Source organism: Ciona robusta, chromosome 11 (assembly GCF_009617815.1).
Source record: "Ciona robusta chromosome 11, ASM961781v2".
In the NCBI taxonomy this organism is placed as follows: domain Eukaryota; kingdom Metazoa; phylum Chordata; class Ascidiacea; order Phlebobranchia; family Cionidae; genus Ciona; species Ciona robusta.
Genome location: NC_143245.1, coordinates 7,738,983 through 7,754,932, shown reverse-complemented (window position 1 = coordinate 7,754,932; position 15,950 = coordinate 7,738,983). Strand labels below are relative to the sequence as shown.

Sequence of the window (15,950 nt, the reverse complement as noted above, 5' to 3'; positions counted from 1 at the left end):
AATGGTCCCCCATATCTCTTACTCAAAATTTAAAAACCATATTCGCAAAGGCAGAATATAAATGCAGATTGTATCTTTCTTAAAATTGTTCTGTTTAATCAGATGTCGTATATGACCTTAGTTTTGTTTCTAAAAGTCATCGCTTTGAAAGGGAAATATACGCAAAATACAGCTATACACGGAAAATCTTTGGGGGATTTAACTTTTGCTTTCAATGCATGTTGTTTGTAGTTGTGTTGAGTTTTTTTTTTATACATGTATTTAGAGTTAACAATTTAAGAATGAATTTTCGGCCAACTAGCAATCCGGGCGGAAACCCGCAGAATATAATGCCCGTACGACACCCGCAACCTCAGCAAATTGTGAGCACAATGAACAGAATGTCAACACCGGCCGCTGTACCCATGGGTAAGGTTAACTGAGTTGTTGATATATTTATTAAACAGGTCTTGGCTCAGGCAGCATGGACGCAAATCCCGCAAAGCCTAAATCTTAACCAATCTATTAAAAACGCTGTAAGTTTTGATCCATGTTATGTAGCCTATATCCTGCGACCTACTATATTATAGACTCGAATGTGCGCTAGTTATTAGGGTTGGTAAACAGTTAATATACACTTAACTCCTGTTTAAATGATTGGCAAACAATTACTGCAAATTCGTTTACTTAAAACAAGTCATAAATGTAGTATAGGGTGGGGGAAAATGGGACACTTTTTACACTATTTTCTCGTCCCGTGTTGTAGTTAACAAAGAAAGTATAAAACTGTATCTCCACGACTCCCATAGAATGTTGTTAATTGTTTAAAACTCGATCAGGATACTTTAATGTCTCATTTTCTCCCATCTTACTATATATGTTGAGATATCTATATATAAATACATACCACAAACATAAAATATTGTTTATTGGTTTTTCAGGTACAAATGTACAAAATGTAAGATTAAGAGGGGCAGGTACTTTCCCACAACGGTTACCAAACCAATCATCAAACACACAACAAGCATCGGCAGGAAATGCTCAAAATAAGGATCCTGTGCATAACGCCAAAGCTATCTTACCCCACTTGAAAGAGTCCTTAGTAGTAAGTTAAAGAATATTGGTTCCTGAACTTTTTCCGGCTTATATTTAATGCTAAGGGTGATCGGTCAGTTTCAGCCAAAGTAAGGTGAGATCATATGTTTTAGCACTCTACTTTCACCCTTTGGGATGTTGGGTGTTTAAATAAACAAGCAGTTCCAAAATATGTTGCATTCACCACATTAATCAATGAGGTTCCCTGTTTGACAACTATGAGTGTAACTGTATTTTAACAATGCCCCCTAGCTCCAAAATGATATTTTTTAAACTTAAAAACATGATGCCTATGTTAAAATTCACCTTTATTGGAAATGTATAACTTGTTTAAACCTATTTGACTTGTTTTATGTTAAGTGATGAACTATTTTGCAGAACCTTATGGCCGTTGCAAGTCAAAACTTTGCTGTGAGTGTTTCTGTGGATGACATGCAGTAAGTACAGGGGGTGGGTAATATGAACAAGTTTAAAATGAGGCTTGTACACAAGAAGTTCAAGTTATTATACATTGGTGCTCTTTAATACATTTTATGTGTGTCTGCTGTATAAGGAGATACCCGTGTTACAACCTAATAGTGAGTATGAGGTGTATGAATACATCATGTGTGTCTGGTGTATAATCAGACAGCCATGTTATAACTCGACAGTGAGCATGGGGTGCATAAATACACCATGTGTGTCTGGTGTATAAGAAGACACCCATGTTATAACTCGACAGTGAGCATAGGGTGCATAAATACACCATGTGTGTCTGGTGTATAAGAAGACACCCATGTTATAACTCGACAGTGAGCATAGGGTGCATAAATACACCATGTGTGTCTGGTGTATAAGAAGACACCCATGTTTAACACCTTGTTAATTGCAGGAAAGTAGTTGACGCAAGCAATGTACCAAGATTTGATAAATGTCTCGAACACTTTTACAACCTGTGTGATCAGTTGGAGTTACAGCTTGTAAGTATTGTTTGAAATATCCTATGCAATGTTGGTCGGAACTGCCTGAATGAAGAACTACATGAACATACTCTTGTTAACTACTGACCAGTAAACTGAGTTACAACAGCGTTATTTCTTAACGTTATTATAAGTTTGGTTCAGTCTGTTATGCCAACGCTTGTATGCTGTGTTTCTGGCTGAGCGATATTCTAAGAATATGTATAATGAAATGTCAAAAATACACTACATTTTTATATCAGATGGGATTATTTATAAGTCTAATTTTTTATGAAATGTTGTTTTTAGAACCTTGGTCACCACCAGTTATCCCAAGCACTCGCAAGCATCCAACACACTCCCCTTATGAGGAATGTTAACCTTAAAGATGATGCAAATGGACCGCAGATATATGGGAATTATATCAACACAGTTGAAAGCCAACTACAGTGTGCTGAAGAAATACAAAACTTGTTGCTAAACTGCTGTAAAAAATTACAGGAGCATCAAACTACACATCCTGTCTGATGAAAAAGACACGAATCCCTGGTACAAAACATAGCTATATTGAGTTTACAATGTACATAAACATACATATGTAATAGAACAATTTACAACACTGCCTTTGAACAGTAATAAAATATCAAACATGCAAAATGTCAAATCGTATAATAATAACCAAGCAAGAGCACTCAGTACCTCAAAACAAACTTTAAATTGAGAAAACTTCAAACCACAACATTACACTAAATAGTGTGGCCTTCAAACATGCTTAATGAGGAATAACATCTTTAAGAATAATCTATTTTTTTGAGTTGCAACATCAGACATCAACTACCATCTTCTTATGAACATCCAGTGAGGAGACAACCTGTTGTGGTGTAACAATTACAATACTGAAGTCATAATAAACATTTTTGAATAATATCTGCCCTTTTTACAGGTAGTTTATAGACATTTTTTTTTTCGCTTTTTAAAATTTAAAAACTTTAGGACTCACCGAGGCACTATGTAAATATCACAAATTTCGGGTAATGAGCCCACTCTGACCCATGCCTAGAGCATAGGCGACAAGCGTTTTAATACAGGGAGGAACCGAATCAAGCAATAATTAAATGTGCGGTTCTATAAAAGCAGGCCTAAAACACCAAGGCCCAGGTTTGGCAACCTTTGTTCAGCACCCATCAATTACTACCATGGCACGGTTACAACATTTCCTTATTCTAGGTCTACCAGTGACACCCCAGGTTTGGAACCTATGACCTCTTTGTTTAGTGGCCAACTTTCCCTACCACCTATATATAAGATGAAATATTAAACTTACTGCAGCAAATTCATCATAAGATATTTTCCCATCACCGTCTTTGTCGGCGTAAATGATCGTTTTATCGACAATTTGTTGCAGCTGAGTGTCCTTAAGGTTATTCCCCACCATCATTTTAAGAACTTGGAATAATTCTCCGTTTGAGATGAATCCATCGTTGTCGATGTCATAAATACGGAAAGCAACTTGAAAAGAAATCAATTTCATTATTATGTTGTTGTTTACTTGACATGGATTTAGGTTTATAAAAATACTTATTTATGCAAAAAATACAAATTAATGAATTATGAATGTAACTTGCTTTATTCTCGCATGGCAACTCAACAACAGTCATTATAACACGGGTGTTTTGTTTCGAACACCTTGTGCCCCTTTAGGAGTTATCAGTAACCACAACTTTGTACGACAGTCAATAAATTTAAACTAATAACTCAGCCATAAGCACCTACAATTCAAATAAAAACCACTCACATTTAAGCTTTGATGATTTATCTCCTTTAACACTGAACTGGGAGACTCCTTCAATAAACTCTGTAACAAACAACAACTAATTTAACAACCTGTTTTACTGTGTTAATACAACTCTTTACAGTCACTTAATGGAGATGTTTCAAGGCATAAGAATGAATTATTAACCAAATTATGTACCATGTATGGATTGAATAATTCACTAAGAAAAAATATATTAGCTGTTATTCTATTTGGGTAAAGTCCCGAGGCGTGGCACACCATAGGCCCAGTACCCCCAAAATATGGTTTGTATTGCTTATGTGAGGTAAAATATGAGACCCTTAACCAAAATGATGTAACATGTCACACTATTATATTACAAAGCAAATTTTGGTGTAACAGGCTTACTGTCAAAAGTAAAATAACTCTGTAATTCGTAAATGCCATGATCTGGTCTAGTTTATAAATATTTTGAAAAGTCCTTTCATGGGGATGCAGCATGTGTAAATATTCAAGAAATCACCCTCCCACAATATTTTTTCACAAAATTACCCCAAAAATATAAATATATTAGCTCCTGGGTTAGGTCCCACATCACGGCACGCCATGGGCCCTAAGATTTAGGCCAGAATTGCTCAGTTAACCCCGAAAAATATCTTGCCCCACCCACCTCTAAAGTCAACCTCTCCATTCCCATCTTGGTCAAATATCTCAATAACTCGTTGAACCAGAGGGTTCTGTTGCAACTCAGGCAGTGACATGAACTCATCAATACTCAGTGAACCAGAGTTGTCGAGATCTAACTTTCGAAACCGTTTGCCAAGCCTTGCTATCTCATCAGGATCGACTGAGAAAAAATGTAAAAATTTATGTTAAATTAATATATTTATTGAACAGTTGTTATGTAAAGAAAAAGTAAGGATCTGATGCCCAAAGTCAAAAACATCATTATACATTTGGTTGGTTTTTCTGTTAGTTTTTGTTTCGTCTGTTAGTTTTTGTAGCATAAGATCTTTATGGATATTAAAGGTTTATTTTTTAACATAAGAAACAGCAACATTCTTACACCTTTACACCTATATTATATAATATATCAACCATTACATACAATGTGAACACATCTCCATCGGCATGGTAAGATCATTTCCCTGAAAAACATCATGTAATAAATTTTAACATAGGAAATAGGAATACTTAACTTACTTATTCATAATATACACTTCCCCCTTACTGATAGTGATAAACAATATGACCTAACTTAGGAAATGCATAACATTACTTATAGTTATAGGAATGTTAGGTGCATTAAGAATAGCAAAAGCTTTTAACAGCAATATGTTTTTAACTTTTAGAGAGGAAGTTATATTGAATGAAACTTTAGTCTCAATCTGGGTGGTTTAAATATATATAAATGATTAAAAAGTTAAAGGGACTATAGCCCCCCTACATTATACCTACAAATCTAACCCCTTTAGCATAAACAACCAGGATTGACTTTTAACAAACAGGATATTATTGCATAATTAGCAACACAAAATAAAGTGACCATCACTTAACTAGTATTGCATCAGCACAGCTGCGTTGTTTACAATTTTGTTTTAGGTAAAATCCAGCCAAAAAATTAAATACAGGTAAGTTTAACCTAAAGTATAGTTTGCGGTGGTTATTATTAAACGTTGACAAGTGAAGTGGCAACAACATTAGTGTGTGCAAACCAGTTGTAGGCCCATTATACATTACATTAGCATATCCACATCAGCATATTTGTTTTTATAGGATACAACTCAAGTTATTTTAAGTGTAGTACAATTAATACCCTATGTAACCTAAAACTTAAACTAGTTCAATTGCTGTAGCCTATGTGAAATATTAAACAATATATTTATATATATTCCAAACCAGCTAAAGGGAAACCAAGCTGGGAACAATGGATTTGGCAGAAACTAATCAAGAGGGGAAGTAACTTGTTCATTACACGCAGCAGAACAAATCACTTTAATTAAAACCTGTCAACACTATGCCCATTTGTGATGAATAAAACATGTATATTGATTAATATATTTGCACTTTATATCAGTAATATAGCGTGGGGATTGGGGCGGAATGATTTGTACCAGTATGCATTGGCCGCGCCTTCAACAGGAAATTAATATTGTAGGTTTTACGCTCAGAACATTTTAATGAAACTTGTTGTTTCCCTAAAATAACAACACTAATGCTTTTGAGTTTAACCACATAAGCTTAGTGAAATTGTAATCCACATTATGAGTGTGGGATAATATATATAAACAAATTAAGCACACCAGAAGTGGCAGTACATTGTGTGATACAAAAAGTTTAAATCCATTGTGAACAACAAATACAATAAAAACTAAACTTTGCTGTTCTTGAAAATAAAAATCCTAATAAATGCAAAAACTTAACAACAAAAAATTGCCTGGCAACTAGCAGCAGTGGCAGGGTTAAATGTAACATGTTTCATTTAAAGCATTACAAAATAGCTTTAACCAACAGTGATATATCTGTTTAAAAATTTACCAATTATAGATATCGGAACTTATGTTCTAAAATATACTAGACCAAAGTTCCGGGCCCCTTGTTGTGACATTGCAACACCCAAGGTTGTCATGTAATGTTGGATTATGCCACAGTTGGCTCATTGGAGTCATTGCCGGACCCCTTTAAATACCGCAGTACACCAGTGCCTCCAGTGCCTCCAGTGCCTCCAGTGCCTCCAGTGCCTCCAGTGCCTCCAGTGCCTCCAGTGCCTAGTGAAACTAATGTATCGCCACGTTTACGTTGTTTTGAACTAAACGTAATAATAATAAATGTTTATGACATCATAACACATATTAAAACTGTACAAGAGATACATGCAACCCCCTCACCGTCAATGACGCACGTGTTTTTACATTTTACTGTTTTTGAAGCTCCATGTGACCACTGAGCAACGATGTCTGCACGTCAACTTTTTAATAAAACTATTCTGGCAATGATACGATTTTATTCCAACGTTTCGACGTCGTCTTCATCATGCCAAATCCATTTACCCTAATGCAGGCGACCTTAATAGGACGTCGAAACGTTGGAATAAAATCGTATCATTGCCAGAATAGTTTTATTAAAAAGTTGACGTGCAGACATCGTTGCTCAGTGGTCACATGGAGCTTCAAAAACAGTAAAATGTAAAAACACGTGCGTCATTGACGGTGAGGTGGTTGCATGTATCTCTTGTACAGTTTTAATATGTGTTATGATGTCATAAACATTTATTATTTCGTTTAGTTCAAAACAACGTAAACGTGGCGATACATTAGTTTCACTAGGCACTGGAGGCACTGGAGGCACTGGTGTACTGCGGTATTTAAAGGAGTCCATTACCCCATAGGATGCAGCATACTCATTTTAGTCATTTATTCAGGAGAATAAATGAAACTTGCCCTATCCTCGCATGGGGCAACAACAGTGGTTATAACACAGATGTTCTGTTTCATACACGTCGTGGTGGCTTACCAGACCACATACTCCGTGTGTATTTTTTTCTTTGTGGGTATAAGAAGGGGATAAAGAGGAGGAAGTTTTTTGTTTGTTTTTAATGTAAATTAATAATTAATTTACCATAATGCTGTTTTCTTATTTCCGGAGTTAATATCCTTGTACAGTGTTTCCCCTTCAGGCAAAACGTATTTTATATGAAAATGAAGTTTAATGCTGTGAGAAATGAACCTGGAAACACTAGAAACATACAAATCAAATGTATTTTACCACAAATATTTTAGGAATGTGCATAGAGGTCATAAAAACAACTAAAATCACTTAAAAGAGAACATGAAAGAATTTTTGATGTTTTTTTTAAGTAAAGCAATAACAAAAAATATTTAATTATAATAAAATAACATTGAAATATTAAAATAAATGCATTTATACCAAGATAGAACAAGCAGATAATGTGTAGTAACACTTTTCTTGTATGATATTATCCTTACAAAACCAGATAAAGTAGCCTCCCAGTGTATATGTTTATTTTTACGTTTAGTGCATAATAAACTAACACATTACCATATTATTTAACATAAAATATATTTATTCAATTATACAGCTACACCATTAGCGCAAAATGCTGTATAATGTAGGTACAACGGTATATATGCTAAATGATAGTCTCAAGTACGCTAACTTGTACGACAAAGTAAAATATTAATATGAAATGAACACAAGCACAGACGGTCGTTGAAATGGTCTTCAAAACGTTCACCAACAAACTAAAGTGTATTGTGATTTACTGTACACAAACAGTTTTCGCGCTATAATCTATCTACGGTAGTTTTTGTTAAGTAGTAAACTCCCTTACTTATTTGTTTATTATGTAAAAAAATAAATAAATGGAAACACTGTAAAAATAAACAGATGACACCAAGCTACATAAGTGCCTAATTGGGATTTTTTGTCCAAATTATAAATTTATTAACGAGCAATTATTCAACATTATTTAGTGTCTAACAAACAGAAAGTATCGCATAACACATAACCGGTTCAGGCTCCTATTTAAAATTGAAGGAAAATTGTTTTTAATTAATCCTCATTCGGTTCGCTGTCAAGTAAAATTTCATTTCCTGCTGCGTCGTCGCGGTGTTAATGTTCATTTGCAACATCTATAAGACGAAGGAAACTTGTATTGGTGCTTATTTACCTTTTTTATGTAGATAACGGGATACTACTGCCCACGATGCAATGTTTAAAATAGGCCGTTATTGGTTTTAATATTTTAACGCATTTAAATATGCACTTCGCTAAAAGTATTCAAAAAATTGTGCTGTTAACAGTTCTTAGAATTTGTAGAATTATTATTTATAATGTCATCGGTGAAATTTTCTCTAACTGTTTTGGTGATATGTGCTCTGATTGCTTCGATTGAGAGTTACCGGGGTGGGTAGAATCAATACAGTTATATAGTAGGGTAGAAAAACGGCACGCTTTTAGTACAAAATATCGAATAATCCGGATCAGGTTTTAATATAGCAGGGTGGGGGAAGACGGGACACCTTTAGCACATAATATCTAAATATCCTAATCGTTTTTTTAACAATTAACAACGGTCTATTGGAGTCGTCAGGGTACGGTTTAGTAATTCTTTGAATGTTCTTTGTTTACTACAAAATGGGACGAGAAAATGGAATGAAAATATGTCCTATCTTTCCCCACACTACTATATTTAACAACGGTCTATGGGAGTTGCGATGATACGATATTATAATTCTTTGATATATCTTTGTTTGCTACCAAATGGGACAAGAAATATAAAGGTGTCCCATCTTCCTCCACTATACTATACACTGCTAACGTAATTAATCGATTTAAGGTGTTAACATTTCTTTCTAGGTCCCTTCGTATGTTTCCAACCGAAGTTTACCTGCAACTACGGTACGCTAGCAATTCCCCCGGGAAATGGGCCTTGCTCCAACCCTGCGCGTTACTGCAATTGTAAGTTGAATATTAATAAGCTTATTGTTGCTCTAGCCTAGTGGTCACTATGATAGGTGGTCCAAAATATCTGCAGCCACACATAAAAAAAAATCCACCAAAAAAATAATGACCTACAAAGTAACGCTGACACGAGGTGTATGAATACCCGTGTATATAACGACCCTCGTTTTCTGGCCACGTGAGGATAAAGTTACGGTCTTATATATAAAGCAGTGGTCACGAGCGTTCTATTCAAGATCCACGCTTGAACTTATATAACTGTGTATCTACAATATAGACTTTAACTTATAACAGCATGGAAAAAATAAAATAAAGACGTTGAAAACAGTTTTGCAAATATTCTTTATGTAAAATATTGGAGAACGAATAATGATGTACGTGTTTTCGAGCGCGTGGCAACTTGTAAGCGAACATGAGGTGTATAAAACATATCGCCGTGTTATAACGTCTTTCCTTCGTTCTATTTTAGCTGGAACACCAAAGATAAGAATGAGTGTCAAGGAATTTGAAGAAATAATTGAAGAATATTAATTCATTCAAGATTTGGTGCAGTTTGTTACGAAACAATGAAGGAATACAACAAATATTCGAATAATAAAAAAACTGATGTATTATTTTGCATGTTTTAAAAATAATGAACTTTTGAAACAATTACGCGAAATGTTTTAGCAATGTACGCATAAACATAGTATGCAGGAGAAAAAGTAACTCGCAAACGGGTACGAGGTATATAAAACAGAACATCCGTGTTATAACGATTGCCACGCGATATCGAAATTTAATACCTACTGTCTATGTATCATACAAGACACATATAAAGCTTCAGAAGCACTATAAAGAAATGATTGGTAGCCCGTTCCCTTTACACAAGAATGAGTTAAACACATTATAGCTACGTCACAAGAACGCGACGAATTACATTTTGGAACGATACGGATAAAATTATTGGTATATTTCACGACAAACATTCCTTACAATACTACTCACCAAAATCAAGTTAATTTATTGTAATTTTTTGTAGAACGTCGGGCTTTAGTTAATTTGTGCGATGACTTCCTGCTTTTTATGGTGGTTTCCCTAAATTAGGACAAGACGGGGAGTTAAAATTGTCAAGACTTTTAACTTTGTTTAGGTTATTGTATGCAATTAAAGCTAAGTTTTTGCGGTTGTCTAAATAAAAGAAAAACTATGAATCCTTCTCCAAAGACGTTTTTAATCGCGTATGTTTGTTCTTTAATCATGTCGTTGTTGATTATAATTCCCATCAGCGTTAATATGGAACATTTTAAAGGGAATTGTTTACTCTACGCTAAAGGTATGATATGTTTTATGTGGATTTGATAAAGACATAATATACTTATATAGTATAGGGTTGGGGAAGACGGGACATTTTCTGCACATAATATTTAAATATCCTAATCGTGTTTTAACTATTAACGGTGTATGGAAGTCGTGAGGATTAAGGATACAGTTTTATAATTCTTTATATGTTTTTGTTTATGACTAAATGGCTCTGAAAAATAGAATTAAAAGGGGCCCATCTTCCCCCACTCTACTATACATAAATTTATAGACATGTGTCTTATGGCATGACACTTGTTAGGCATTGCTGTAACTATTGGCGGTCCCTTATAAATGATCTAAATTGTCAACCATACGATAAAAAAATTCCCACAAAGTAACATACGTGGACACATGTCAACTCTTAAGCGGGCAAGAGGTGTATAAAGCAGAACACACGTGTTATAAGGACTGTGCCCCACCACGATAGGATAAATAACTTACAATCACCCACTAAGTTACATACCTGGTAACTTGTAACTAGGCATTAGGTGTATAAGACAAGACACCTATGTTATAACGAAAAATAAGTTACAATCATCCACAAACATAGGTGGTAACTTGTAAGCTGGCACGAGGTGTATGAAACAGAACACCCGTGTTATATAGATTATCGTTGCCCGCCATGCGAGCATAAATAAGTTGCATACATGGTAATTTGTAAGTAGGTACCAGGTGTATGAAACAGAACACTCTTGTTATATAGACTATCGTTGCCCCGCCAAGGATAAATAAAATACATTCACCCATCTTATCCAACAGGTAACCTATCCACACCCACCTCATCCTCCGAACATGGGGTGTTTATGTTGCACAGTTGGGGGAATAGTAGCAATTGTAACTACATCTTATACATGGGGGTGACTACATTGGTTGCATCTGCTGTCTTGATATGGCAATCATGTGTTCTTGTATACAAGGAGCATGACAGGTACTTTGTCTGCTAGGTGTACCGGCCACGCTTGTTTTCTTCAAATTAATTGTAAATATGTTTTTTAATGGAATTTATTTTAACAAATGTTGTTTTGTCGCTATATTCTGTCTTTTCGTTTAAAGTTTTTTTAAATCTTTGCTTCCAATATTCGAAGAGACAAATCAAGTTAATATTATTATAATTATATCTTTATACAAATGTTGTGTTATATAACTACATCCAAAAGAAAATCCCCCAAAAATGACCAACAAAGTTACATATTGGGCACGAGGTGTATGAAACCAAACACCCGTGTTTTAACAGTTGTCATTACCCCGCCATAAGAGGATTAACAAGTAACGTTTATTTTTTCTGTTTCTTTGGTATTTGCATGGTATAATAAAACTGATTGTGTTTTTCAGAGCACCGTTCGGTTCTTTCATAATGTTTCTATTAAACGCTGTTGTGTTCATAGCCATGTTGATTGTTTCTCTTATATCAAGTGTTGGTTATGATGAATGGTGTGAAACTATAACTGAAAATAAATACAGGTGATCTAATCATTTTCTTTATAATTTATGGTTTTATAATTTAGGGTGGGCCGGTGGGGTAATGTTTTTAATCTTATTTATTGTTCTAAAACGTTGTTAATTGTAAAACATGATTAGAAAACATGGGATATTATGTACTGATGATATTCCATTTTACCCCACAGTGGTACATTAGGGTATTTATATTATTCTTATACTATTCATGTAATATTTTGTGTTTTTCATTTTTTTCTTGTTATTTTTAAATTTAGGTATATTTATATATATGTTTTCCATAATCACATATTCACATTCTGTTGATTTTTTTTATTACACAGGTGTTCACTAGCAGACCTGAGTGATTTAGAAAAGGTTTACGGAATAAACAGCGATGGCTTTTATACGCAGATGTCGGCGCTACAAGTAAGTTTGAATTCTATTAGGATAAAATATTGTTTAGAATATTTAATATTTTTGTTTCCTATTTTTCTTGTAACAATATTACTGTCATTTTGTTGCAAGGTACACTAAAAATGAATTAAAACAACCTGTATTTTGTATGTGGTTACCTAATTAAGTTAAATACAATTACAATAAAAATATGATTATAATTTAATTTACCATTCACCATAAAAAGAAGATATTTTACCGTAGAGTTTTATCTTCTTTAAATCAAACTATTCATTTATTTTGTTCTTTACTTCCAAGTAAGCTACTAATTGATAAATTAAATTAACTTTTTTAGTTACCATTAAAGGCAGATACCCCACCATACAGTGTTATTCAAAGCAAACTTTAAACCATTCATTTATTTCTTTTTGATCCACCAGGTTGGATGCTGGAGCAGTTTATGTGTGTGGTTAATATCAAGCGTTCTTGCTTTCCTAAAAGTGCACTATTACCACAAAAATGATGATTTGTTGAATTCGTTGGCTTACGAGAAACGAACATTATTGAGCAACAGGTTCAAATACTCGCGTGCTGATGGTGGTCAAGTTCTGTAACTTTAAATTACCTTTCTTTTTATCATTCTATTGAAGTTCTTTTGTGGTCGCTGAATGTGCTTTAATATACAAGGTGTTCGGAAAGTCACTGAACACTGTTCTAAGAATTTCATAACAGCATTTTTTAGCCTATGCGAAGGGAGCAGCTAATTGAGGTGTTTAGAAACACAATAAGAAGGTCCAAGCCTGTATTGATGCTAACGGAGGTTACTTTCAACATCATTTATATTTGTCATTCATATTTACCTCCTGGATTCTATACTGAAACATGTCTGTTGATAAACAAGTGCACAGTGAGTGATTTTCCGAACACCCTGTATTACCACTCAAGTTTGAGGTGTTTTCAATATATTTTATTATAGATATGTAAAGGGAGTTATAATATATATTATGATAGTTAGAAATTGGATGATGCAGTGTTTCTATCTTTACCCATTCCATGCTTCTTCATTAAGTTGCAAATTTCTGACACCTCAATTTATTGCGCAATGATATATAAACAAAACTTGCTCCAGGGAGCCTATAATACACCCTGAGCCTTGCTAGACGACATCCTTCACCTAGGGTGTTTGGTAATCTAATTGTGCTTTTCAATTTTTTTAACAAAATGTAAATCTGAATATAGATTTTAAGTTGCAATAACTGAGGTGTTGGTTTTGTTGACGCTTTTTTAATAGTGTGCGTCTCAAAACTAATAACATTCAAAGGCCCTTATTCCAACTTAAAGAAAGAACAAACACTTAATTTTGAGAATCTTCTTTTACCAAGCTTTATTTACCAAGTCGATCTTTTTCTTTTTATCTTATTTCTATTGTATCTCATGTTCTCATTTTTTATACGGCATTAAATATCATAAGCTTATATGTTATGTTGTTGTTTCGCAGTTTGAAACTTTCTTCTTCTCTAAATATCCACTGAAATAAACAAATGTGTCTGAACTGAAGGTCAATCAAGAGTTTTTAATTGCACGAATAAATGAATGTAACTTACTTTATCCTTGCTCGGCGTGGCAATGACATTCGTTATAACACGGGTGTTCATACACTTTGTGCCAGCTTATGAGTTACCAAGGCAAATCATTCACAAAGTAACATACATGGCAACTCGTAAGCTGGCACGAGGTGTTAAACCCGTGTGATAACGACTGTCGTTTTCCGGCCACGCGAGGATAAAGTAAGTTACATTCATTCAAGTATGTTACTTTGTGGGTAATTATATAGTAAGGGAGAGATGGGACATCTGTTTAGTTATCTCGTCCAGTTTGGTAGTAAACAAAGAACATTCAAAGAATTATTAATATCCCTACGACTTCCATAGGCGGTTGTTTGTGTTTAAAACAAAATCAGAATATTTGGTTATTATGTGCTAAAAGTGTCCCATCTTCCCCACCCCACTGTATGTTTTATTTTGGCTTTTCTATCGGCGAGTTATTTTGGTAGTACGGAACGAGCAACTTACACACAGCAACAAATCCAAGCTGTGTAACTCCCAAGCACCTGGAGTGGCAACAATAAGACTGCAATTAACAATACTTGTAGCAAATAATGTCCAATATTAACTAATCTTTGTTTTAACAATCAACAACGTTTTTTTAAGTCATGGGAATACGGTTACATAAAACGATAAAAGAGAACGAGACGTAAACCATCTTTTCTACTTACCTGTTACACTGCTGTATCGTTCGTGTGACTATTTGTCCTCTAATCGTATTACCGCGCATCTTTATACGTTGTATAAAAGTTAATGTCGCAACTGGCTAATTAAAACATCTACAAACATTTAGACTATGCAGACTCGTCGGGGGTGTAGCTCAGATGGTAGAGCGCGCGCTTAGCATGCGCGAGGTACCGGGATCGATGCCCGGCACCTCCACATTTTAGTTATTATATGTTTTAAATACGCTGTTGGTATTATAAATCACGGTTTATCAAATACCTGGATGGTAAAAATACTGAATAGTACGTCTGAACATGTGACGATAAATATATTTGTCAGAAAAACTTGCTTGAGTTTTGCTATAGTAATATAGGGTGCTATGTGCTAAAGGTTGTTTTACCCAACAGTACTACATTGTCTACATATATGCGTAGCGATTGTAAAGCTAAAACATCACTATATGAAAATTATACTATTATACCTTTGGAGGCATATTTGTACAGTCTTTTTAACGTTTATATGTACAAGCAACAGCAGTTTTAATTTTACCACATGAAAACGCAGATCCTGGTAAAAACGATGACGTCACTCAAGAACCTTTTTGCTGCAAAGCGCTTTCCACATCGTTACGAGAAACGTCGCTTCGAAAAGTAATCAACGTTTTTTTCTGCTTGCTGTGGCTTAGCGTTTACAGCAAAACGAGGCTAGTACAGTACATCGTATTACTTCGATGGGCGTTGGATTGAATTTTGGTTCAACAGATTTTGTTTTTGCTTTGTATCTACAGGTTTTTATATTATGCTATTTATTCTATGTGCTATAGCAGCTATATTGTATATCAATATACTATGTCTCATTTAGACAGAGCGCGCTATTTATTTATTTTACCTGCGTTCACAGGCGTCTAAATATGCTTTCGGGACTCTGTTCTATATGTTGACTATATATGCTTTACTATATGTGATATGCTATTGATGTGTTTGATATACGCGACGTATTGTACTTATTTATGCAACAGGTTGTTTCCAGGGCTATATTCTATGATTAGATGGTATATTATAGCAATATTGTGTATATGATATACACGACGCGCGTACCGAACTTCACTATATGCTTCTGTTTCAGGACTAATGTTATTTATATGCTATATATTCAATATTCTGTATGATTGTCACAGCGGGCTCAGAAGACTTATTTGAGTTTCCTATTTATTACAGCCTATGTTATTATCGTATA

The 15,950-nt window shown here is 34.5% G+C and overlaps 3 protein-coding genes, 2 long non-coding RNA genes and 1 other non-coding gene across 7 annotated transcripts; 4 read left to right on the top strand and 2 right to left on the bottom strand.

The window, feature by feature from the left end:
• The first annotated feature begins 187 nt into the window (after positions 1 to 187).
• Positions 188 to 2,669, top strand: LOC149729024 (mediator of RNA polymerase II transcription subunit 29-like). The gene is made up of 5 exons (XM_089887579.1): positions 188 to 408; positions 921 to 1,084; positions 1,453 to 1,511; positions 1,946 to 2,033; positions 2,322 to 2,669. The coding sequence occupies exons 1-5, from the start codon at positions 219 to 221 to the stop codon at positions 2,538 to 2,540; spliced, it is 720 nt and encodes a 239-aa protein (XP_089743705.1). The 5' UTR covers positions 188 to 218; the 3' UTR covers positions 2,541 to 2,669.
• Positions 2,558 to 7,564, bottom strand: LOC149729023 (calcineurin subunit B type 1). The gene is made up of 6 exons (XM_089887582.1): positions 7,405 to 7,564; positions 4,895 to 4,934; positions 4,457 to 4,633; positions 3,808 to 3,867; positions 3,337 to 3,521; positions 2,558 to 2,883 (listed from the first exon to the last, which is right to left on the bottom strand). Exons 1-6 carry the CDS (start codon positions 7,405 to 7,407, stop codon positions 2,836 to 2,838), a joined length of 513 nt encoding a protein of 170 aa, XP_089743708.1. The 5' UTR covers positions 7,408 to 7,564; the 3' UTR covers positions 2,558 to 2,835.
• A 753-nt stretch (positions 7,565 to 8,317) lies between these two features.
• On the top strand, positions 8,318 to 9,881 carry LOC149729022 (uncharacterized). The gene is made up of 3 exons (XR_016385959.1): positions 8,318 to 8,712; positions 9,166 to 9,267; positions 9,740 to 9,881. It is a non-coding gene; the product is annotated as an uncharacterized LOC149729022 (long non-coding RNA).
• On the bottom strand, positions 9,599 to 14,243 carry LOC149729020 (uncharacterized). The gene is made up of 2 exons (XR_016385960.1): positions 14,049 to 14,243; positions 9,599 to 13,972 (listed from the first exon to the last, which is right to left on the bottom strand). It is a non-coding gene; the product is annotated as an uncharacterized LOC149729020 (long non-coding RNA).
• Positions 10,411 to 13,854, top strand: LOC149729021 (transmembrane protein 179-like). Of its 2 annotated transcripts, XM_089887577.1 has the most exons (5): positions 10,411 to 10,585; positions 11,374 to 11,542; positions 11,947 to 12,075; positions 12,393 to 12,477; positions 12,885 to 13,854. In XM_089887577.1, the coding sequence occupies exons 1-5, from the start codon at positions 10,411 to 10,413 to the stop codon at positions 13,056 to 13,058; spliced, it is 732 nt and encodes a 243-aa protein (XP_089743703.1). In that variant the 3' UTR covers positions 13,059 to 13,854. The 2 variants fall into 2 exon arrangements, with proteins under 2 accessions (XP_089743703.1, XP_089743704.1); XM_089887578.1 differs by lacking the exon at positions 11,947 to 12,075.
• A 614-nt stretch (positions 14,244 to 14,857) lies between the features above and the next one.
• On the top strand, positions 14,858 to 14,930 carry Trnaa-agc (transfer RNA alanine (anticodon AGC)). Its single transcript has one exon. It is a non-coding gene; the product is annotated as a tRNA-Ala (tRNA).
• Positions 14,931 to 15,950: the final 1,020 nt, after the last annotated feature.

What these genes read in the sequence shown, in the direction of transcription:
- LOC149729021 (XM_089887577.1), top strand. Translation starts at nt 10,411, where the DNA reads ATGCAATTAAAGCTAAGTTTTTGCGGTTGTCTAAATAAAAGAAAAACT. An exon ending in ATAACTGAAAATAAATACAG is followed by an intron (nt 12,076 to 12,392) that starts GTGATCTAATCA and finishes TTTATTACACAG; the next exon opens with GTGTTCACTAGCAGACCTGA. An exon ending in CGCAGATGTCGGCGCTACAA is followed by an intron (nt 12,478 to 12,884) that starts GTAAGTTTGAAT and finishes TTGATCCACCAG; the next exon opens with GTTGGATGCTGGAGCAGTTT.
- LOC149729024 (XM_089887579.1), top strand. Translation starts at nt 219, where the DNA reads ATGTTGTTTGTAGTTGTGTTGAGTTTTTTTTTTATACATGTATTTAGA. An exon ending in ACCGGCCGCTGTACCCATGG is followed by an intron (nt 409 to 920) that starts GTAAGGTTAACT and finishes TTGGTTTTTCAG; the next exon opens with GTACAAATGTACAAAATGTA. An exon ending in ACTTGAAAGAGTCCTTAGTA is followed by an intron (nt 1,085 to 1,452) that starts GTAAGTTAAAGA and finishes ACTATTTTGCAG; the next exon opens with AACCTTATGGCCGTTGCAAG.
- LOC149729023 (XM_089887582.1), bottom strand. An exon ending in TAAATCATCAAAGCTTAAAT is followed by an intron (nt 3,522 to 3,807) that starts GTGAGTGGTTTT and finishes TTTCTTTTCAAG; the next exon opens with TTGCTTTCCGTATTTATGAC. An exon ending in CTTATGATGAATTTGCTGCA is followed by an intron (nt 2,884 to 3,336) that starts GTAAGTTTAATA and finishes ACACCACAACAG; the next exon opens with GTTGTCTCCTCACTGGATGT.